The sequence below is a fragment of the Bombyx mori genome, chromosome 2 (assembly GCF_030269925.1).
Source record: "Bombyx mori chromosome 2, ASM3026992v2".
Classification (NCBI taxonomy): Eukaryota; Metazoa; Arthropoda; class Insecta; order Lepidoptera; family Bombycidae; genus Bombyx; species Bombyx mori.
In genome coordinates, this window is record NC_085108.1 from 443,449 (window position 1) to 468,450 (window position 25,002).

The 25,002-nt window shown below is 37.8% G+C and overlaps 1 protein-coding gene across 2 annotated transcripts in view; it reads left to right on the forward strand.

The window, feature by feature from the left end:
* Positions 1–12,420: 12,420 nt before the first annotated feature.
* The window catches only part of LOC101746611 (glutamate decarboxylase), a 65,960-nt gene continuing 53,378 nt past the window's right edge, over positions 12,421–25,002 (forward strand). Inside the window, exons 1-3 of one of the 2 annotated variants that reach the window (XM_004924977.5) lie at positions 12,421–12,660; positions 12,984–13,078; positions 14,676–14,751. In XM_004924977.5, coding sequence (XP_004925034.4) covers positions 13,013–13,078; positions 14,676–14,751 — 142 coding nt within the window. In that variant the 5' untranslated portion in view covers positions 12,421–12,660; positions 12,984–13,012. The remainder of the gene's footprint in view (positions 12,661–12,983; positions 13,079–14,675; positions 14,752–25,002) is intronic. The other variant, XM_038016648.2, reaches the window with a different exon arrangement.

The following is a 25,002-nucleotide window of genomic DNA, read 5'->3' on the forward strand; positions in this document are numbered from 1 at the left end:
TTGCACAGAGTACTAGAAGTCAGAGATAGCAGATATTTTAGTTTATTTTGTCATAGCAGATGTTACCATCCCCTTACCTTGACTATGTTACTCAAGGGAGCGCGTAGCACAGGTTGTTCTTAAAAATTTTTTTATTGCCTTTGTAGGCAGACGAGCATACGGCCCACCTGATGGTGAGTGGTTACCGTCGCCCATGGACTTCAGCAATGCCAGGGGCAGAGCCAAGCCGCTGCCTACCGTTTAATACTCTCCACAAGCCTCGTTTGAAGAAGGACATGTCATAGCGCTCGGGAAACACCGTGGAGGGGAGCTCATTCCAAAGCCGGATGGTACGTGGTAGATATGTGTCGTTCGCGAACGAACGAGTCAAACGACCCGGGTCTCAAATTCCGCGCGAACGATAGGGTCACTTCAAAAAATATGAGTCGTTCACTAAATCGACTCGTTTAACACAAAACCTACGAATCAGAAGAAAAGAACCATACGAGTACGACGGTCATTCGGGTCATTTCGGGTTGCCGCGTCTCGCCCCGCGCCCGTCTCGCTTAGTCGTTCGTTCGACTGAACGGGTCGTACGAACCGGATCATTTTGTCAACAGGTCAATACTGATCTGAATCTCTAAAATTGAACGAACGACACATATCTAGTACGTGGCAAAAAAGATCTCTGGAAACGCACTGTGGATGACCACAGTGGCTCCAGGTAGTATGTATGTTCTGTGTAATTAGTGCGAGTTTTTTTAACGTTCTCGATAGCGTAAAAGTTAACTCAATGCAGTTGGAACAGCGCCCCTAGCGGTAAACGTAGGCAAACTTTCTAACTACATACACTCGCACAAAGCGCATTGGTCCGTGGAGTATAGTATATAGAGGAAGTCGGGATTAAACAAAATTCCCTCATTATTGTCTTGTGGTTATTAATGATGCGGGACCTGAGACGGAATGGTTATCGCTCTGATTGCATGAGACTAATAATAATATTTAGTAAAACAAAAGACAAACCGTTAGTTAGTAAATTAGACTCACAGCTACTTAGGCTATCTTAGGAACCAAAGAATCTATACTCATATTATAAAGAGGAAAGATTTGTTTGTTTGTTGGTATTGAATAGGCCCCGAAACTACTGAACCGATTTGAAAAATTCTTTCACTGTTTGGAAGCTACACTATTCCCGAGTGACATAGGATATAATCTTTTTTGAATAAATTTGGGATGCTTACTAAAACTCCAATAATGTAACCCAAGGTGTAAAAAAGCTACCTAAAATATTCTTTAAATCGCGTGCCCTGCGAAAACTATTGATGATAGAATAAAATAATGTACTACGACTTTGTAGAACACATTATTATATACAAAAAGTGCCGCGACAGCATATGTCTATCTATTATAGTTATGCCCCAATAATTGTTCTCACATTCGCGTTGTCCTCGTCTGGGACTACAATAACTGTAGAGTATTCAAAGCATACGTACGTATAGAAGGAGAAATAAAAATACCCGAGAATAAACCTTAAGAGCAAAGGAATCTTTAATGAAGTACTCATTTATTGGAACGAAGTTCCTTACGGCAGGCTTGGAGGGGATAGGGATTTTGCTGCGCGACCGAACTGAAAAAAATGTGATAGTAAAACCGTAAGAAAAAATCCGTGGAAAAAAGTGCGTGGAATAAAACCGTTAAATGAGACGTGCGCAGGCGCGACAGTCGCATACACAAGCGAGTAGTGTATAATACCTTTCTCTTTCTCCTTCTTTCGTTTCGTTCTCTAATCCCTTCTCTCTCTATTTAGTAATTATTTCTATTTCTATGTAATTTTATGTTGTCAACCAAAAATAAAGAGATATATTTTGTTTTATTTTAATTGATAATTTGAATTACTATTTTTTTTATTTTACGTAATTTATTATTTCCTAAAATACTGAATTTCCTAAATACTTTCCCGTACTTAAATAAAAATTAATCAGCAAAATTTAAGAGAAAAACCAAGAAAACCTACATAAAATTGAGCACCATTTCTTTTTTTGCAAATTGTGTCGATTCTACATTAGCCGAAGGAACTTCGTTCCTACCTGGTGTCCCATGACACCACATTATAATTATTTCTGAATACCAAAATATTAGTTACCTGTAACCAGCCTAATCTGTGCCCACTTAAAACGTATATAGATAAAATCCTTTATCAACTGCAGAGCTTTTTTGCAAAAAGCTCTCTGCTGATAACAGGCATGATAACTAAACCGCTACCTGTCATTTCAGTCTGCGTGTTTCTGGCATTTTTCTAAATGGTATCTACGTATATAGTATTAATATAGGCTGTATTTATTTATTAATTTTCCATCTATCGTTTTAGCATAGCAGACAAAATAATCCATTTATAAATAGGCAAAGTCAAAATACGGACCAACCATTGTGTGCTCCCACGGATGGTTTACGATTCGGAGACGTGGTGCCTCACAAAAGATCTTGTTAGGAAGCTTAGTGTCGCACAGCGCACTATGGAGAAGGCTATGCTCGATATATCTCGGTATATTACTGGTGGTAGGACCTCTTGTGAGTCCGCACGGGTAGGTGCGGACTCACAAGTTCCATATCGCGCAGTCAGCTCACATTCGTAAGAGAAAAATAAATTATTGCTTTGCCTTCATCATCTCAGTCTATAGCTGTCCGCTACTGAGCATAGGTCTCTCCAATCGATCTCCAGTGCGGCGGGTCCATTGCTGCCTGCATCCAACGTGACTTAACGGTTTTCACTAGGTCGTCAGTTCATCTGGTGGGTGGTCCCATATTGCGCTTGCCAGTGCGTGGTCTCCATTCAAGAATTTTTGTACCCCATCAGCTGTCCGATATTCCCGTTATTTACCATGCCCACTGCCCCTTCAGCTTGCTAATCCTATGGGGTATATCAGCAAAGTTGGTTCTTCTACAGATCTCCTCACTTCTGATGCGGTAGTGTAGAGATTTTTTTTTATTGCTTAGATGGGTGAACGAGCTCACAGCCCACCTGGTGTTAAGTGGTAACTGGAGCCCATAGACATCTACAACGTAAATGCGCCACCCACCTTGAGATATAAGTTCTAAGGTCTCAGTATAGTTACAATGGCTGCCCCACCCTTCGAACCGAAACGCATTACTGCTTCACGGCAGAAATAGGCAGGGTGGTGGTAACTATCCGCGTGGACTCACAAGTGTAATAGGTAGCTTTGGTAGGTACTTCTGTTCTTTTCTTCCGTTTCGTCCATGAAACAGTTAGAGGTTACGGTGTGACAGGACGTTCTCTCGACATTATATTTGAAGGTGTGAAATTTTTATATTTTCCAGAATTTCGGTAAATTAAACGGTTGTCTGGAAGAGATCGCTTTTAGTGATAAGACCGCCTATTGTACAAATTTATCTGCTTTTGACTGTTTATTTGGAATGTTAATTGTGTTTTTGTGTGCAATAAAGTGTATTCTCTCTTTCTCTCTCTCTCTCTCTCTCTCTCTCTCTGGAACGTGGAAATTGGATGAGCTCATAGTTTATACAGATTTCATAAAAAAAATTGCCTCTTATGACTGCCTCAACAATTTTTAATCTAAATCAGCAATACCTAGGCATCCCTGATCGATATAGGGGCGGCACCCCCGTAGGGCGTGGCTGGAATGACGTCGTACGCCCCTAGGGTGGCAGGGTGGCGAGTATTAAAAACCTTCTCACGATCCTAAACTTACAACAAAGCTTTGATATGAGTTTTGTTCGGGGTATTTTCCAAGGGAGCTGTGCTTTTCTTTCTGGACATAAAGTCTTTGATTTGAGTTGGTATACGAGAAAGGAATGTGTAACAAGAAATACGTGATGATGGAAATAAAAAATTAGAAGCACAATGGAAGTGCTGCTAACTTCACTTCCAACAGCCAGGGAATTTACTGGTGGTAGGACCTCTTGTGAGTCCGCGCGGGTAGGTACCACCACCCATAATGCGTTTCAGTTTGAAGGGTGGGGCAGCCGTTGTAACTATACTGAGATCTTAGAACTTACATCTCAAGGTGGGTGGCGCATTTACGTTGCAGATGTCTATGGGCTCCAGTAACCACTTAACACCAGGTGGGCTGTGAGCTCGTCCACCCATAAAAGCAATAAAAAAAAATTACACAGATTGCAGTAGTTCACTTGATTCTTGTATTACTTTATTTGTAACTCCATTTGTACAATTTATGTAATTAGGTTTCACTACAGTCTAGACGGCTTTTTAAGGGATTTTTTAAGGGATTTTATGACCTGGTAACTAAGACCTTTAGGTCATGTCTTATTTTAAATTATATTCTTATTTTTATGAAAAATGATAATATGGAGTGAAATGAAATGAAATGAAGATGATTAATTTGAGACATTAATCAACTGGGATGAAATTAAATGAGATGCTATGGGATGAAATATAATCTCAGCAAAATGGTGGTCATTTACTGAGATTTTTTCAGTGGACTTTTTGGAAGATCCCGAGAAGTTAAGTGAAGCCTCATCGAACCACCACAGTTGAGGTCTTCCGCGTATGTCAGGTGCCAATTCTACTTACGAACCTCAAAGTAATATAAATATGTAAAACAAAACCGAAGCACCATATACCAGACAAGAGTCTATATTTCGATCTATCTCCTTATTGTTTTAAGTGTGTTATCGAGTTTGATTGTTATCAACTTCGATCACAATACTATTATTGATCGAAGGCTATCAACCAAAAAATTGGCAACAGTTTTTTTTCACATTTAAATCTTGAGGGTTTATTGAGACTGGAATAATCTCGGTTAAAAGTCTAAATTTGACTGGTGGTAGGACCTCTTGTGAGTCCGCGCGGGTAGGTACCACCGCCCTGTCTATTTCTGCCATGAAGCAGTAATGCGTTTCGGTTTGAAAGGTGGGGCAGCCGTTGTAACTATACTGAGACCTTAGAACTTATATCTCGAGGTGGGTGACGCATTTACGTTGTAGATGTCTATGGGCTCCAGTAACCACTTAACACCAGGTGGGCTGTGAGCTCGTCTATCCATCTAAGCAATAAAAAAAGCAGTTGTCTGTCCGGTTATGAGTCGGGGGCTCGCATCTAGCGGCGACAATGATTGTACTAGAAAATCAAATGTCAATAATTGTACAGTTTACCTTCTTCCAAACTACAATAAGTAATAAAACATTAGATACTTGCGAACACTTTCCGGTTTTCGTATCGTAACAGACAGCTGTAGTGGTCGGCAGTGACCACGGAAACTGTAAACTATTTGAAAGGTTGCTAATAATATTATATTTTATTTTTATTTTTATTTATTTTATTAGGCTCACAATAAACATCACAAGCTAAAGATACATAAAAACATACAAATAAAAAGAAACAAAATCTGGCTTGCAACATAAGTTATGTTGTTTTTATATTCTATTGTCATTATAATAATATAATAATACGTGAGATCAAACTATAAAAGTTATTTCGATTATAATAGATAATAGAAATGAGGTAACTAAAGAAGAGTAAAAGAATATAAATCAGCTGTTTTTAATACGCTTTTATTAGCTTCAGACGTATGTATGTTTGTAGCGGAATCTTTGAACATGATTTTGAGCCCCTTCAAAACGTCGGATTAACCCGAAATTTGGTATACTTATTAAGGACAGATGGAAATTCAATATTTAAAAAAAAATTGAAATTCAACTAAAAAATGAAAAATAAATAATAGTTTAAAAAACCTAAAAAAATACGCTTTTATAGAAAATCCAACTAAAAAATAGAAAATAAATTTTAATAAATTTGATTTAAAAATAGTTTTAAAAAAATTGTTTTATTGTAAAAAAGCGTGGGGTGCTTTTCAGGGTATTATCAAAATGACCCTTCTACTCATATCCGTTCATAATATATTTATAACTACTGATACCATACACTCCACGCTTTAGTGGGATTTTCTATAAAAGCTTTTCACTGGTGGTAGGACCTCTTGTGAGTCCGCACGGGTAGGTACCACCACCCCACCTATTTCTGCCATGAAGCAGTAATGCGTTTCGGTTTGAAGGGTGGGGTAGCCGTTGTAACTATACTGAGACCTTAATTCAAATTCAAAATTCAAAATCATTTATTTCAACTTGGATGTCATCAAAAACACACTTGTTGAATGTCAAAATGTAAAAGAAAATGTTAACTCTACCACCGGTTCCAAAAAAGCCACAGTCCTGAGAAGAACCGGCGAAACAAACTCAGCGGGCTTTTTTATGTATTTTCTCAACTACTTTCTTCTTTTTTTTTTTTTAAACAAGAAAACATATTTACAGTATACAAAAAGACAAGTCAAAAAAATACAATTCAAATAAATAATAATAATAATGAAAAATGAAAAGGCCAGGAGCGAACGCCTCATTCCCACGTAGTGCCATCTAGTAAAAAATCCTTAACTTTATAATATGCCTTGTTGCACAAACGTTCCTTGACAGTTTTCTTAAATCTATGAACAGGTAGTAGTTGAACGTTTTGTGGGATCTTGTTGAAAAGTTGTACACCCAGCCCCCTGAAAGAGTTGCTTATTTTCTTAATTCGAGCCGCCGGTAACGCAAGCCTATGTTTGTTCCTAGTGTTCACATTATGCAAATCGCAGACTCTGGGGAATTCTACAATGTTTTTACGCACGTACAATAAATTTTCAAAAATGTATTGGGACGCTAAAGTTAGAATTTTGATTTCCTTAAACTTGTCCCTCAAGGATTCCCTCGGGTGCATATTATAAATAGCACGAATAGCCCTCTTCTGCAGGATGAAAATCGTTTCGACATCGGCAGCATTGCCCCACAGCAAAATGCCATAGGACATAACACTATGAAAATAACTGAAATAAACTAGACGTGCCGTATCTTCATCAGTATACGTTCGTATTTTTTTTACCGCAAACGCTGCAGAACTAAGTCTATTCGCTAACTTGCATATGTGAGGACCCCACTGCAGCCTGGAATCAACTGTTATACCAAGAAAAACTGTCGAATCAACAAGCTCCAGTGTCTCTCCACTTACAATGATATTAGTGTCTACTTGTCTAACATTGGGTGTGGTAAATTTTATACATTTTGTTTTTTTGTTATTTAATAACAGATTATTAACACTAAACCAATGTACCACGCGCGAGATAGCATCATTCACATCGTCATAATCTTCCAATTGTCGTTTAATTTTAAACAATAAGGATGTATCATCAGCGAATAATACGACCACGGGTTTCAATAAACTTTGGTAAATCATTGATATACACAAGAAATAAGAAGGGACCCAATATGGAACCCTGAGGAACACCCATATTAAGTAAGACACCGGAAGATCTCTTTCCTTTAACGTCTACCTTTTGGATTCTTCCGGATAAATAAGATTTAATAAGTTCTAATGAAACGCCCCTAATACCATAATGGTGTAATTTCCTCAACAATGTATTATGCTCAACACAATCAAAAGCTTTAGATAAGTCGCAGAATACCCCAAGGGCATTATGCGATTCCTCCCAAGCCTGAAAAATATTTTTAATAAGATCTACACCTGCATCAATAGTCGAACGACCTCTAGTGAATCCATATTGTTTGTTATGAAGCAGGTTATTGGAATAGAAATGGTTCAAAAGCTGTTCCAAAATAATTTTTTCAAAAATTTTACTCAATGTAGGTAGTACTGAAATGGGTGTAAAGTTAGTGGGGTCAAAAGTACTACCAGATTTAAACAGAGGTATTATTTTACTATATTTCATTAGATCAGGAAACACACCATTATAAATACAGTCATTAAATATTGTAGCAAGGTAAGGTGCGATTATATCAATAATGGATTTTATAACCTTAATTGATATTCCCCATAAATCACCAGTTTTTTTAATATTAATGGTCTTGAAATTATCAATTATGTCCTTTATAGCAATATTTGTGAACTTAAAGTTAACACTGCATTCATCAACATGATCTTGCAGTAATGATTCGGCGACGGTAGGAGATGAAATTAAAGATTTTGTAGTAGAAGCTGGGATATCAGCAAAGTAGCGCTCAAAAGCACTGGCCACTTCTTGATGAGAAGTTATTATTTTATCATTGATTTTCAAAATTGATTCAGCATTGCTGTTTCTGACATTCCCAGTCTCCCTATTAATGATATTCCAAGTCATTTTAATTTTGTCAGGTGCATTTTTTATAAGTTTGCCTAAGTGCAATGACTTGGCCAATGTACAGACTTTTTTAAAAAGCTTGGAATATTTACAGACATACTCATGAAATGACTTATTATGATTATAGGATTTTTCATGATAAAGGTCATATAATCTCTGCCTACATTTGTGAATTCCAACAGTCGCCCATTCATTGAATGATCTTTTATTATGTAAGATCAGAGTTTTAGAAGTAAAGATGGCACTAAATTCATCATTAATGCAATTAAATAAATCCATGTAGTGAACATTAGGATCTTCACTATAACAAACATTCGCAATTCTTGCCAAAACTTTACCTCTAAACTTCTCCATACGTCTAATATTAATAGGAACAAACTGTAGGTTTCTTGAACTATTAACATCTGTAACAGATTTAATTTTAAAAGATATGAATTGTCCACTGTGGTCTGAACTTAAATGATTAATAATATATTTATGCAAAGGTTTTACGTTTGTGAAAATATTATCTATACAGGTTGCCGATGTGCTAGTTTTTCTTGTGGGCTCTGAAAATAAATTGCTAAGGTTATATGATTTTAACAATGTTCTGAATCTAATAGTGGCATTTGTATTTTCTAATAAATTTATATTAAAATCACCACAGATAAAAATATGTTTATTAGAAACAGAGAGCTTTAATAAAACATGTTCCAATATATTTTCAAAAGAATCATATAACGAATTCGGGGGCCTGTACACACTTACAACAATGAATCGCTCAAGCTCTACACATGCCATTTCAATAATCCGTTCCACAGAGAGGCTCACAATGTCTCTACGTTCCTTACATTTATAATCTTTATTAACAATGATAAGAGAGCCTCCTCGTATAGCATTCTCTCTGCAGAAGGAACTCATAACCTGGTGATTTTTAAAATTACAATTTAATTCATATTTTTTAAGCCAATGTTCAGTTACACATAGAAAGTTGACTTTGTTGTAATCTAGAAACAAATCAATTTCAAGTTCTTTACCCATCAAACCTTGTAAGTTCTGATGCACCAGGTTGATCACAGTTGTTTTCAAAGAAACAGTATTTGTTGATGGGCTGTGTCCAAATAAATCATATTTACTGCAAGAGGTAAACTCTGTTGTCTTAGTATTTAATTTAAATTACTTGGAACGGATTCCAAATTAATAGATGTCATATTTTTTTCCTGCTCAAAAGAAGCAGTAGGTTGATTAGCCAAATTCATGGCTAGATAAATGTGTAAAAAATAATGTAGCGAGTTTGCTACTTGTCTAAAATTGTAGCTACCTAAATAGTATTTGTTAGGTTTTGTCATACTAATACATTTATTTTTTATCATGCAATTAATGTCAATAGTGTAAAATATATTTTGTGACTTGCATGGTGTCGTGACATAATAATTATTTACATTTGAAATTGTTTGCATAAAATCATTAATACTATGTCTCATTTTGTTTTCCGCTGGCATACTCTGAATAAATGGAAATGCAAACATAATGATCTTTTTCACCTGTAGTGTTAATAATTGATTTATTTGATATTTTATATCTCTTATATCTGCATTTCCCCTTCTCCCAATCATTATAATTATTGTTGTGTTTGGGCAATGAGTCACTTTTAAAATTTTATTAAGGATGTGGGTACATGAAGCCCCTGGCATACAATAATTTATCACAGATTGTCCCGAGCACAGATCATTCAGCGCTACACCCATATTTTTCCCTAGTTCATCACTGAATATTTTAATAATGTTTGTTGTAAGCAAAGGTTTAATTATATTGTTTACAACGGGCTTACAGGTAGAAATAGAATATTGATTTTGACTATTGGAATGGTCTGGTAGTGGAGAACCTGATATAGAGCAGTGGCACTTGCAATTAGCATATTGTAATGTCAAAGATTCAAATCGCTCTTTATTATTATTACATAAATCAAGCAGATTATCCATCACCGATATATGTTCACATATGTCCTTTTGGGCATATTCATAATTTTTAGTAACACTGTCCAAATCTGTTTTCAATGAATTTATTTGTGAGGTTAACTTTTCTATTTCTAACTCATGATTGTGATGAACATATTGTAATTTTTCAAGTGAAGTATTTAGTTTTGTACGCAGTGCATTTCGTTCTTTGCATATAGTTTTCATATAATTAATAGATTTTCTAGATTTCAATAGTTGCTGCGTTTTATTTATAAACTTATTTAATTTAGTGAATCTCTTATAATTTTTCTTACTAAGAATTAATCGAGAGGAATGTGTACTATCGGAGTCACCACCAGTCAAATCTATTGTAGGTATGTCACACTCAGAGGTGGTGATCACTGTTCCCGAAGCTGGTTCACTCTCGATCAGTTCCGAGTACAGGCTCTGTGTTTTTTGGGCTTTTAGATTTGTTATCTCTAACTGTAAATTAGAGATACAATCATGTGCCTGAGAAAGTTTGACTTTCAGTTCAGCTGAGAGTTGGAGCGACTCAACATACTCACCGCTGCACTGATCGAAGCCGTCTACAACATTTTGTAATTTCTTGTTAGTCTTAAGAACTTCATTGTATTCAATGGAGAGCTGAGACAACTGTCCTTTCAACATAGTATTTTTCTTAATTACCTGGAGTGTTTCGACTTCGTTGTCTTCTCTCTCTTTTAACAGTTGTTGACACTGTTCCCGTTAGAACTTATATCTCAAGGTGGGTGGCGCATTTACGTTGTAGATGTCTATGGGCTCCAGTAACCACTTAACACCAGGTGGACTGTGAGCTCGTCCACCTATCAAAGCAATAAAAAAAAAAAAGCGTATTTTGTTAGTTTTTTTAAATTATTATTTGTTTAAATTATTTTCTGTCGGTCTGTCTATTCGCCCACAACACATCAGCAACCACTGAATGGATTTCCGAGTAATTTTCAACGATAGACAAATAATTCATTTGGAATATATCACGGGTTCTCATGGCCCATTGTTTCATTGAAATAGGACGCTGTAAAAATGTTGAAATTGGACGCTGTAAAAATGTTGTTTCGGTAACCGTACTCGTCGAACTCGACAAAGAGTTCGCCGTGCAACCTAACCCATACATCAGCCCGCTGAGTTTCTCGCCGGATCTTCTCAGCGGGTCGCGATTTCGATCCGGTAGTAGATTCATTCGCGAAGCAGCTACTCTTGAGCTGTTAGGTCTCCTTCGGAGGCGCTCAGGTAGCTGTTAGCAAATCCCACCCCTCCTGGCTGAGCCTTTGCTCGCCCACCTGTCCTGGTGAAACTGGAAAGGCCTCCGGGCAACCAGTAATCATTCAAACACAAAAAAAAAAGAAGAAGGTGGTAATGGTTAAAGGTTTTTGTACTGTACCACATACCACGGTAACACCACCTAGACGCGATACCGGTTGTGACTTGAGTCCTGAGCAAGAGTTTAGGATACCTTTCGTCTCACTACTGAGGACGGGTTGCCGCCTATCTGATTTTAAGTGTACGCGGATGACGCTGTGGTCGCAAGATATTATTAATACACAATTAGGTGCACAATCCCAGGATTAGGAGAGAGTTTTTTTTAAAAATAAAATGAAATTGAAATGTACGTAATCCATGTCAAAATAATAGCGTTTTTACCAAATTCATATGGATGAAAAATTAATAATAATAATAAATATTTACTAACAATCACGCCACGTAACTTGTGTTACAGGTACCAGATAACTAGATGAGTGGACGAGCTCACAGCCCACCTGGTGTTAAGTGGTTACTGGAGCCCATAGACATTTACGACGTAAATGCGCCACCCACCTTGAGATATAAGTTCTAAAGTCTCAAGTATAGTTACAACGGCTGCCCCACCCTTCAAACCGAAACGCATTACTGCTTCACGGCAGAAATAGGCAGGGTGGTGGTACCCACCCGCGCGGACTCACAAGAGGTCCTGCCACCAGTAAATCTTATTTATATTCTGAAGAGAAAACTGATATGCAGATGAGAAGCAATATTAAAACCAGACAAAGCCGCAGTAAATCGTGGTCTAATTTAGTACCCAATTGGAACGTTCGATAAATTATTATTCGCGAAACTTACTTATTATAACCAAAATCCAATTAGCTGAAGCTTAATTATTAATGCCATTTACTAGAACCACATAATATCATAACATAATTCAGATATCACACCCTTCGAGGGTGGGGGTGACCTGGTTTCCAGTATTGAACCTACCCCACCTCCTTCAAGTGACCTTTAAAGCGCGCATGCCCGTGCGTTGTTCCCAGAGCTCCAGACTGGAAACCCCCAGTCAGCTCTGGATCCCCTCAGAGCTAGTCCAGCATTAGTGGATGAATTTTACACATAAATCCACTGTTCCTTTGTCATTTATGAAAGATTATAATTTGATTTTTCCTCTGCTGTATATTTGTAACTAAACATCCGATTCTTTGGGGCACATTTTTATTTTTTTCTCTTCAATTATTTCTATAGAAGTAACTTTTCCAATTAAATTTTAATTCTTCGTATAATTTATCTGTGCGGTCAAGGTATGTACATTTTTATTTAAAAGATAATAAGTAGTGTTATTTTAAAATTTCTTGGTTCGAATTGTTCATCATTGTTCTTTGTCCGCCATTTTGAGTAGTTCAACACGACAAAATGGCCGATTCATTTTATAGCTAGTTTCGATCGATTGGTCGTGTGCTCAACTGAGCATGCGCATTACAATTTAATCCTATAGTACAGTTCAATTTTGAACATTAATTTTGTCATGAGCCCGGTTGAATCATTAAACGATATTGAAGTCTTTGAATATACCGACAGAAGACACACGTCAGTGACATTAACTATTTTGTTTTCTCTTTTGCAGAATTTAAATAAACTATAGAAACTGACAAAATGTCAAAACTAACACTGGACGGTTTCTTTTCATACTGCAAGCAAATAGCAGAGCATATACAATTGGTTCGTTGTATTTTTTAATTAGTAGGCACGTAACCGTTCCGCCATTTTGTTGGTGTTGTTTAGTTGCATAAAATGTCCGTCCGCAGCCTGTGTTCATTTATTGTCTTCTTTTATTATATTTTAATATTCGTATGTTTTAATTTAGTGTTATTATAAACGCATGTTTTAAATATAGTAGTATTGATTTTATTTAGAATTGGCACAAATAGTTTTAATGTCTAATGAGTGGATAAACAGCTTAACTATATTTTATGAAACATAAAGTTAGAATTTCTTATAATGTATATTTGTATATTTTATCGTTGTATATATTTTTTTTTTTAACTTAACTTTAATTACTACACTTCGTGTTGCAATAGGGTGCAATATATGGACACATATACTCTCGCCCAACCCCGTAATTAAGCAGTAACCAAATTCTAGCATCAGATGAGATCAAAGTTTCATTTGCATCGGTTCAGTGGCCATCCGATTTTTGAAATTTGGACCTGGTGGGTTCATGTCCAAGTACTTTATGTATTGCCTTCGGAGGTCAAGAATACGGCCCACCTGATGTTGATAATCATAGACAAGAGCAATATCAGGTGTACAGCTAAACCGCTGCCTACCGTCGAGGACTATTTCAGTACTTGTTTGAAGAAAGACATCTAATAGTCCTCACGAAACATCGTAGTGGATAGTCCATTCCTGAGCCAGAGGTTACGTGCCAAGAATGATTTTTGGAAATTAACTATGCAGAAAAGCAATACCAAACGAGATCAATAGCTCCATCGTCACATACCTGTCTTTTTAATGTCGTACTGTTTTGTTGTATACATCATGATCATTCTGACTTAGTTAGCTTTTTTTTTTGCTTAGATGGGTAGTCGAACTCACAGCCCGCCTGGTGTTAAGTGGTTACTGTAGCCCATAGACATCTACAACATACATCTGCGGTAGGCAGCGGCTTGGCTCTGCATCTGGTATTGCTGAAGTTCACGGGCGACGGTAACCACTCATCATCAGGTGGGCCGTGTGCTCGTCTGCCTACAAGGGAAATAAAGAAAAAAAAACATAAATGTGCCACCCACCTTGACATATAAGTTCTAAGGTCTTAGTATAGTTACAACGGTTACCCCACCCTTCAAACCGAAACGCATTACTGCTTCACGTTAGAAATAGGCGGGGTGGTGAAACCTACCCGCGCGGACTCACAAGAGGTCCTACCACCAGTAATTACGTAAATTATAATTTTGCGGGTTTGATTTTTATTACACGATGTTATTCCTTCACCGTGGAGGTCAATCGTGAACATTTGTTGAGTACGTATTTCATTAGAAAAATTTGTACCCGCCTGGGATTCGAACATCGGTGCATCGCTAGATACGAATGCATCGAACATCTTATCCTTTAGGCCACGACCACTTCAAAATTTGGCTCTGCCAATATCTGCCTCAAATCAGTGGCACGTTCCATTAGGACAGCCGTTCACAGCTACATTGAGGCTCCGACCTCATGTAGCAAAAAACCATGGTATCTTTCACCCATCTAGTTCAGAATACCTTGTATATCTAGTGAACGCATTTTCATGGGAGTTCTATTTTTGTGTTTGGTACAGAGCGAAAGGATGGCTTCGATATCCGGCCAGGGAACTCCTAAGCTGACATCCGCTGTCGGGAACCTGTACTATGACTGTGAGTATATATCATAAAGATTTTATGAACTAGCAGCCCACTCCGGCTTCGCTCGGGTCTTTAACAAAAATTTTAACGATATTTGACGTTGTTTTATTTTTTTAAATAAAAGAACACTTATTGCGGCGTAACTATAATAGTTAGACATATGCTGTTGGGACACTTTTTGTAAATAATAATGTGTTTTACAAAATCGTAGTACATTATTTTATTCTATCATCAATAGTTTTCGCAGGACACGCGATGTATAGTAAATTTGCACCAAGGGACCAAGGGAGAAAAGTAGGAAATTTCCTATTATATTATTAATGAATTTAATAAAAGTTGCCAGTACGTTGTCACCACTCGAGGATCTTTCTGCTCCATCGGCCGTCCGATGCGGTCCGATGCGGTCTTACGAGCATATTTTGATTTAAAGCCGGAGAAATGCCTCACATTTGCTGATCATACCGCGAGAGCGCTCGTCATTTGAAAGCACTCAACCCTGTCTACCTCACTGAAGCCGAGCGCGATGTTTTCAAAAGCCCCTAATTGAACGCATTTGATTAATTGTGAACTTTACACAGAGTGCGTTTTAAGATGTCGCTTTTCGACTGAACTTTTGACTAATCGACGGGAGCTTAATTACGGGCGTGCAACTCATTGGTTTTGTAGATTCTTCAAACTTTTGTTTAACAGTATTATCACTATTTTCCATCAAAGGGTCATCAGACAGTGGCTTGGCTCAGCTGGCATTGCTGATGTCCACGAGCGACGGTAACCAGTCACCATCAGGAGAGCCGTATGGTCATCTGCTTATAAGGGCAATAAAATAATAATATTTACAACATGCACATTTAATCCGTAATGATTTACCACCGCTTCTGTTTAATGAGTGAGAAGAGTCTGTAAGAAAAGTACGGCTTTTCTCCTCTCTTCTCCAAAAACGTGCTACATATCGATTTTTTTTTGAGAAAAACAAAAAACAAAAGCCCGCTGAGTTTGTTTCGCCGGTTCTTCTCAGGACTGTGGCTTTTTTTCGAACCGGTGGTAGAGTTAACATTGTTATTTATATTTTGACATTCAACAAGTGTGTTATACTGACATCTAAGTTGAAATAAATGATTTTGAATTTGAATTTGAAAGCTTACAGGAAATCATTAAATTAATATACGTAATAAGGATGTCTTGTTGTAGGCAGTATAGGTTTGCCTTGCTGAATTCTGAATGATTCGTCAGTGCTTCTGCTCGATATTGAAATGTATTTACAGGACCATACATAGAATAACATTTTATAGAAGTCGTCGTGGCCTAAAGGATAAGACGTCCGGTGCATTCGCATTGAAGCGATGCACCGGTGTTCGAATCCCGCAGGCGGGTACCAATTTTTCTAATGAAATACGTACTCAACAAATGTTCACGATTGACTTCCACGGTGAAGGAATAACATCGTGTAATAAAAATAAAACCCGCATAATTATAATTTGCGTAATTACTGGTGGTAGGACCTCTAGTGAGTCCGCGAGGGTAGCCTATTTCTGCCGCGAAGCAGTAATGTGTTTCGGTTTGAAGGGTGGGGCAGCCGTTGTAACTATACTTGAGATCTTAGAACTTATATCTCAAGGTGGGTGGCGTTGTTGTATTTACGTTGTAGATGTCTATGGGCTTCAGTAACCACTTAACACCAGGTGGGCTATGAGCTCGTCCACCCATCTAAGAAATAAAAAAAAACATTAAGTTTAAAATTAATTGACTTCCACGGTGAAGGAATAGCATCGTGTAATAAAAATAAAACTCGCATAATTATAATTTGCGTAATTACTGGTGGTAGGACCTCTTGTGAGTCCGCACGGGTAGGTACCACCACCCTGCCTATTTCTGCCGTGAAGCAGTAATGCGTTTCGCTTTGAAGGGTGGGGCAGCCATTGTAGATGTATATGGGCTCCGGTAACCACTTAACACCAGGTGGGCTGAGTGAGCTCGTCCACCCATCTAAGCTATAAAAAATATATTCAACATATAGTATAAATCTCGATATAAAACGTACAAACGGATATAAAAGCGATTTTACAACCAACATCCGGCTTTGTACTTATGTCAAGCAATTTACGTCAGAAATGTAGTTTATCCGCTACCCTACTGCTCTGAGCCGGTCCAAATCCTTAATTAATTTGATAGTTACGTAAGTTAAGTTGAGCTTAAAAGCTTTAGAGGCCAAAAGTTACGATAGCAGTGTTACCAATTGTTCAGAAGCTAATAAAAATCACTAAATTCCATGCACTAAATCTAAAAGGCAAACTGGACGCAATTTTTATTAAATTTGGGAATTAGCATTAAATCTCAATAATGTTCCTAAAAAACTGTGCATTCCTTTAAACTTCCACTGGTAATTAAGGGAAAACCACTTATGTTAACATTTGTGTGAAGAACAATGGTGATAATACCATACAAGCATCATGTGTCAAGGTGGTTGAGGTAGTCCCTGTGTAGAGCGTGGACTATAATTAGTACTGGTCGCTTCAATAATTAGATATATTCAGATAATAATATATTAATAATAATTTATTTATATCTCTCTTAAAGGTATAGTACAAATACAAATGGAAATTAACCTTATAATTTATTTTGTAAGCCTTTGAAAGAGCTGAAGTCTGTACTAGGTTCAAAGACCTGCATTAGTGATCTCCAGGCTCCCTCCTTCTTAAGATAGATTATCTTACCTTCTTAAGATCAGAGAGAAGGTTATTTTTATTTTGTTTTAATGTAGTTACCACACGTGCATGTACGACCAGAATTTTTTGATTGACTTACATTGACTGTGTTGCCGCATTTATCATTGTGTTTCAAAATTTAAAAAACAGTCATACAAAACTTCATGTTAAGGATTGCCCTAAACAGTCCCAATACCGTTTGACTCTTACCATACCAGCGATAAACTTCTTTAAGCAGAGAAGTTCAATGATTTTATTTTGAATATGATAAGTTTCAATGGTAAGAGATTTCGCGGACGAATCCCTATACGCTAGACTGATCAGGTGAAAGACCTTACCCAGGTCCGGATTTAAACAGAATGCCGCCTCTGGGCACCTGAAAAAAATCCTGCGCTTATCGACAGTGCGTTTCCAGAGATCTTTTTTGCCACTTACCATCCGGCTTTGGAATGAGCTCCTCTCCACGATGTTTTCCCGAGCGCTATGACATGTCCTTCTTCAAACGAGGCTTGCGGAAAGGTAGGCAGCGGCTTGGCTCTGCCCCTGACATTGCTGACGTCCATGAGCGACGGTAACCACTTACTATCAGGTGGGCCGTATGCTCGTCTGCCTACAAAGGCAATAAATAAAAAATACCGCCCCAATGCTAGAATTTAGCTAAGCTTCTAGATTATATATTTTATTTTTTAAAATTAAAATATGTAACTAATTTATTGCAGAAACTTTATTATAGATAGGTATGTTATACATTCCAAGAACATAATTGAATATTTGTTTTTTTTCTAACAATTATAAATTTGGCCCTAAGGGCGATTCATAATTATTATATTACATCAAAAAAATCAATACTAATAAAAAATTTTAATTCCAGAAAATAGAATTTTACTGGTGGTAGGACCTCTTGTGAGTCCGCACGGGTAGGTACCACCACCCTGCCTATTTCTGCCGTGAAGCAGTCATGCGTTTCGGTTTGAAGGGTGGGGCAGCCGTTGTAACTATAATTGAGACCTTAGAACTTATATCTCAAGGTAGGTGGCGCATTTACGTTGTAGATGTCTATGGGCTCCAGTAACCACTAAACACCAAGTGGGCTGTGAGCTCGTCCACTCATCTAAGCAATAAAAAAAAAAAAAAATAGAAAAATCGATTATTATTTCGGAGCTCTAAGGAAATACATTGATTAATTCATTTTGATTTTTATTTTTTACTAAAAGTGCCAAAATTAATATAATTCACAAATAATGGATGAATTGAATTTCTTGAGTTACCAATTAAACAGAAATTTATTAATTACAGAATTTATTAATTATATTGCGCAATCTTGACAAGACTAAAAAAAAATTTTTTTCACTTTCAAAATTTAGCTGCCCTAAAAAATTTGCCACCATTGACCTTACCAAAACCCCACTTAACGAGTGTGTGCGCCAAACCTCAGCTCGCAAACTATGGAAAACATCTGTCCAGGCTTTAATAAGCAAAAATTCTACGCGACTACAACTGCTCTGTCAAGAGTAACCGACTATGATAATAACTTTATCTACCCCAAGTAACATGATATTGTAGCGTGAAGTTTGTAATTTCCCGTCGCCATTCTGTGGCCGCGCGCTACTGTTATCTCGTTGAAATATTGGTTAAGGTCGTATTGCTCAACGCGAGCTAATGTCAGGGACAGACTCCCGTCGCGGCCCGACTGGTGGTGGTACTGGTGGTGGTATCGACATAGATAGCATCCTCCACCCCTTGATTGAAATTGATCAAAGATCTATAGTGAATACAACTAAATATGTGCAATCGAAGGCACCGACATTTTTAACGACACGTGTCCTGGTCTCATAAACAAACTATATAGTATCCAAGTTCCTTTGTTTATAATTGATGAGAGAATGTTAAGTAGTTTGAAGTCGTCGTGGCCTGAAAGATAAGACGTCCGGTGCATTCGTGTTGAAGCGATGCACCAGTGTTCTAATCCCGCAGGCGGGTACCAGTTTTTCTAATGAAATACGTACTCAATAAATGTTCACGATTAACTTCCACGGTGAAGGAATAACATCGTGTAATAAAAGTGAAACCCGCAAAATTATAATTTGCGTAATTACTGGTGGTAGGACCTGTTGTGAGTCCGCGCGGGTAGGTACCACCGCCCTGCCTATTTCTGCCGTGAAGCAGTAATGCGTTTCGGTTCGAAGGGTAGGGTAGCCGTTGTAACTATACTGATATCTTACAACTTATATCTCAAGGTGGGTGGCGCATTTACGTTGTTCCACGTTGTTGTAACCACTCAACATCAGGTGGGCTGTGAGCTCGTCCACCGGTCTAAGCAATAAAAAAAAATAAAAAAAGATGGGTATGCGGAGGGACTTTGGTTCCCTCTGTATTTTGTACCGTATGTTCCATGGGGAGTGCTCTGAGGAATTGTTCGAGATAATAACATTATCTTGTTTTTAACATCGCACCGCCCGCCACCGGAGTAGAGTCCATCCATACTACCTGGAGCCACTGCGGTCATTCACAGTGCGTTTCCAGAGATCTTTTTTGCCACGTACCATCCGGCTATGGAATGAGCTCCTCTCCACGGTGTTTCCCGAGCGCTATGACATGTCCTTCTTCAAACGAGGCTTTTGGAGAGTATTAAGCGGTAGGCAGCGGCTTGGCTCTGCCCCTGGCATTACTGAAGTCCATGGGCGACGGTGACCATTCACCACCAGTTGGGCCGTGTGCTCGTCTGCCTACAAGGGCAATAAAAAAAAAGATCTTTGGACCTTCTACCATAAATGCCAAAATATGAGGATACATTATTGTGTATTCGCGAATCCCAAAAAATCTGTTAACTTTTAAAAACTGATTGAACCCAACCCCTCGGGATATAAGACGGGTCATAAATACCCATAGAGTGGGACGGATGGAGCCCTCTGTAACTACCAGGATTACACGCAAGCCCATATTTTTGAGACCTTCTTAATGGAGAATTATTATCTGCACAAGACAAAAAATTTGACAATTTTTTTAAGGGCAGAAGTATTCTTGGTCCTTTAGGACTGTCTGCGCTATTTCTTTTATTGCTTAGATGGGTGGACGAGCTCACAGCCCACTTAGTGTTAAGTGGTTACTGGAGCCCATAGACATCTACAACGTAAATGCCGCCACCCACCTTGAGATATGATTTCTTAGGTCTCAGTATAGTTACAACGGTTGTCCCGCCCTTCAAACCGAAACGCGTTACTGCTTCACGGCAGAAATAGGCAGGGTGATGGCACCTACCCGTGCGGACTCACAAGAGATGAAATATTAACAACAAAGAAAACCGATAGCAACAAAATGAATATTTTTTTTTATTGCCTTTGTAGGCAGACGAGCATACGGCCCACCTGATGGTGAGTGGTTACCGTCGCCCATGGACTTCAGCAATGCCAAGGGCAGAGCCAAGCCGCTGCCTACCGCTTAATACTCTCCACAAGCCTCGTTTGAAGAAGGACATGTCATAGCGCTCGGGAAACACCGTGGAGGGGAGCTCATTCCATAGCCGGATGGTACGTGGCAAGAAAGATCTCTGGAAACGCACTGTGGATGATGATGTGAAATGAGATTAATATCAATTTAGTTGAAGTTAATTAAATATACATTAATTTTTAATGAGCTCAAAACTAGAAAGGAATTACCAAGACAAATAAAATAAAATACATGCGAATTGAGAATCCCTTCTTTTTACGAAATCGGTTAAAAAGAAGAAAAAAAATCAATGTATACTTTAGACCAGAACTTACATGTACTTCGCGGAAAAAAATGACTGGCTAGCGTTACCTACCCGCGCGGGGCCGTAATGAGGCCGTAACCGGAAAATTTAAATTCTATTAGTAACAATAGCCCCTCCGCGGAAGCTCGGGTCATAAATACCCATATAACGGCACCGACTGATCCATCTGTAACTACCGCGGATTACTCGCGAGCCCTTATTAGGGCTGCTCTCGTCGAAGACTGCGGAACACAGAGAGCGTTACGTCCTTTTGGGTTCTCGTCAGACGTAGAGACGATTTGAACAAAAATCTTTTGGAATTAAACTTTGAATTTTCCTTCGATAGGGACAATTAACTGGGCATCAACAGTAATAGTTTGATGTATCAAATGTGCTTAGCTTTTTGTAACAATCTATTTTTAATACGCCTTTATTAGCTTCAGACGTATGTATGTTTGTAACGGAATCTTTGAACATGATTTTGACCCCCTTCAAAACGTCGGATTAACTCGAAATTTGGTATACTTATTAAGGACCGATGATAATTTTTTTTGAAAATATTGAAAACAACAAAATATGAAAAATAAATAATAGTTTAAAAAAACTAACAAAATACACGCTTTTATAGAAAATCCAACTAAAAAACTAAAAAATAGAAAATAAATTTTTATAAATTTGAATTAAAAATAGTGTAAGAAAACATGATTTTATTGTAAAAATGCGTGGGGTGCATGGTTTCAGTAGTTATAAATATTTTATGAACACATATGAGTAGAAGGGTTATTTTGATAATATCCTGAAAAGCACCCCACGCTTTTTTACAATAAAATCATTTTTTGTTACACTATTTTTAATTCAAATTTATTTTCTATTTTTTAGTTGGATTTTCTATAAAAGCGTATTTTGTTAGTTTTTTTAAACTATTATTTATTAGCATGACGTTTGTGTTTTTATTCAATCAAATCGGTTATCAGTTAAATAGATTTTATTACAATAATATTTCCAAATTATTTTAATATCATTTGCCTGTAAAGTCCAATAGGTTTACGAGTGTTCATTTTTGGTAAATGTTAGCAAGCAACGGTCGTCTGGTGTAGTGGTAAGTGACATGGTCACTACACAAGGGGGTCGCGGGTTCGAATCCCGCCAAGGGAAGATATTTGTATGATAAATATAAATGTCTTTTCCAGGGTTATGGATGTATATTAAATATGTGTATGTGTATAATAAAAAAATCTTACATTTATATCCGTTATCTGGTACCTGTAACACAAGTTCTTTACGAACTTATCACGGGACCAGTTAACGTGGCGTGATTGTTAGTAAATATTTATTATTATTATTATTTATTTATCTATACTAATATTATAAAGAGGAAAGATTTGTTTGTTTGTTTGTTTCGAATAGGCTCCGAAACTACTGGACCGATTTGAAAAAATATTTTTCCATTAGAAGCCGACATTGTCCCTGATGAACATAGGCTACTTTTTTTAAATTTTTTATTTTTTGGTTTCATGTGTGTTTTAATGTTTCCGAAGCGAAGCGAGGGCGGGTCGCTAGTCTATTAATAATATCAATAGCAAGAATGAAGATTGCAAACAATGCAAACAACCAAAAAAAAAATATCTTCAAATTTCTCCATCTCCACTCCTAATAGATATAAAAATATTCAATTCCTCATTGCAAATCCCCGTAAGCTCCCCACTCTATCAATGGACGCAACGAATGAGCTTTTAATGCTTACGGGGAAAAGCTCGTCTGACACACGAAGGATATTTGAGAATGCTATACTTACAGAGTTCGCGTTGGTGCTTTGTTATTGTGCGCTTAGGGGTATGTGTATCTGGCGAGCTATTAAGACTACGAAGTTGTTTTTGTTTTGCATTTCTTGCTTACGATCAAAGCGCATTCAATTTTAATGTTAACAAGGTGAATAAATATTATTTTATTTGTCTACTAGCTGACCCGGCAGACTTCGTAGTGCCTCAATCGATAAACAAAAGACCTTAGTATAAAATAAACTTAAAACAAACAAAAGGAATCCGTCCGACGGGGACACATCAGAGGAAAAACAAAATTGCTATTTTTATTTAATTCCGAGCATTTTCATATTTATCTACCTTTTAAACCTTCTCTGGACTTCCACGAATAATTCAAGACCAAAACTAGCCAAATCGGTCCAGCCGTTCTCGAGTTTTAGCGAGACTAACGAACAGCAATTCATTTTTATATAGATAGATAGTGTTCTAACTCGCTACGAATTTGAGTTAACTTTAACGCGATCGAGAACGTTTAAAAACTCTCATTAATCATTTTGGTAGCAGGATGTTATTGCAAATTACCGGCCTAATGCAATTTTGACTATATCCCGTACTCAATTCTACCATGACCGACTCTAGACTGAGACCCTATAACCAAACGCACATTTGTCAATCACGAACACACACACGCGCGTAAAATTATCTACGTATTAAAGGAGATGAGGAATTTTTAATTAAAATCACTATAGTTATAACCCCGAAACATCTGTGCCTGTTTGTTTATTGAGAATGCAAGCGCTGAACTGTAACTAATCGGCGGAGGGAGACGCGGGACGTGGATTGTGCTCTACAGTAGTTGAGCTACGCGACGAGGAGCTATATAATGTTTAATAGCTTTTTACTGCAATAAAGACCTACGCTTTCTTTACTGTTGGGTAGTCTTGAAAATAGGCCACATGACACGGTACTGGGTCTATAGACAGACAACTGTAGACATATGAATGGCGAGTGGTCCTTTGAGGAATTTTTCGAGATTATCCCTTCATCTCAGTAATGCGGAAGCAGTAATGCGTTTCGGTTTGAAGGGCGGGGCAGCCTTTGTACTGTAATGTTTCAAATTGAGTGGCAGCATTTACATTGTTCATGTCTATGGGATTCGGTGTTCACTTAACACCAAGTGAGCCGTAAGATCGTCCAGCTATCTAGGCAATAAAAAAATAAAACTCTTTGTCAAACGAGATTTAAGAAGATTCTTCAGCAGAAAGCAATTTTTTTTTATTACTCTACTGGGTGGATGAGCTCACAGCCCACCTGTTAAGTGGTTACTGGAGCCCATAGACGTCTACAACGTAAGTGCGCCACCCAACTTGAGATAAAAGTTCTAAGGTCTCAGTATAGCTACAACAGCTGCCCCACCCTTCAAACCGAAACGCATTACTGCTTCATGATTGAAATAGGCAGGGTAGTGGTACCTATCAGCGCGGACTCTCAAGATGTCCTACCACCAGTAATTACTATGGCCTATAGTACCTTATAGGCCACGACGACTTCTGGCACGACCACGACTGTGGCATTGTTGATATCCATGAGTGTAAAGACAGTGAAATATGTTATAGCATAGCTTGCGCTGTATAGACGAGGGGTCGCTCCTGCCCCACGACCCTCAAGAGGGTTGAAAGTTTTTAATATAAACCGTTGACTCGGGCTATTCTGTGAGTGCAAGAATGTTTTTTCTCATTTCCTTTTGCGCGTATGCTAGAAAAAATGTAGTGTGTAATGTTTTATTAGTTGTTGTAATTTTGAAGAGGGTAAGCGGTACAATTATTGACATTCTAATGTTTTAATGCAGTAATTGTCGCCGCAGGACGCAAGCCACCGACGCATAGCCGAGTGGGCCATTTTTATTCTTCTTCTTGCCAAAGTCAAAGTCAGTAAGAAACACGAGATAAAACAGTAAAAAACTATTTCTAGTTCTATCCATGACTCGCGGAAATCGAAGGAAACATTAGATCATTCTCAGTGAAGAATCCACGCCGGCCTAAAGCCGCATTAAAGCTTACAATCAAACGGG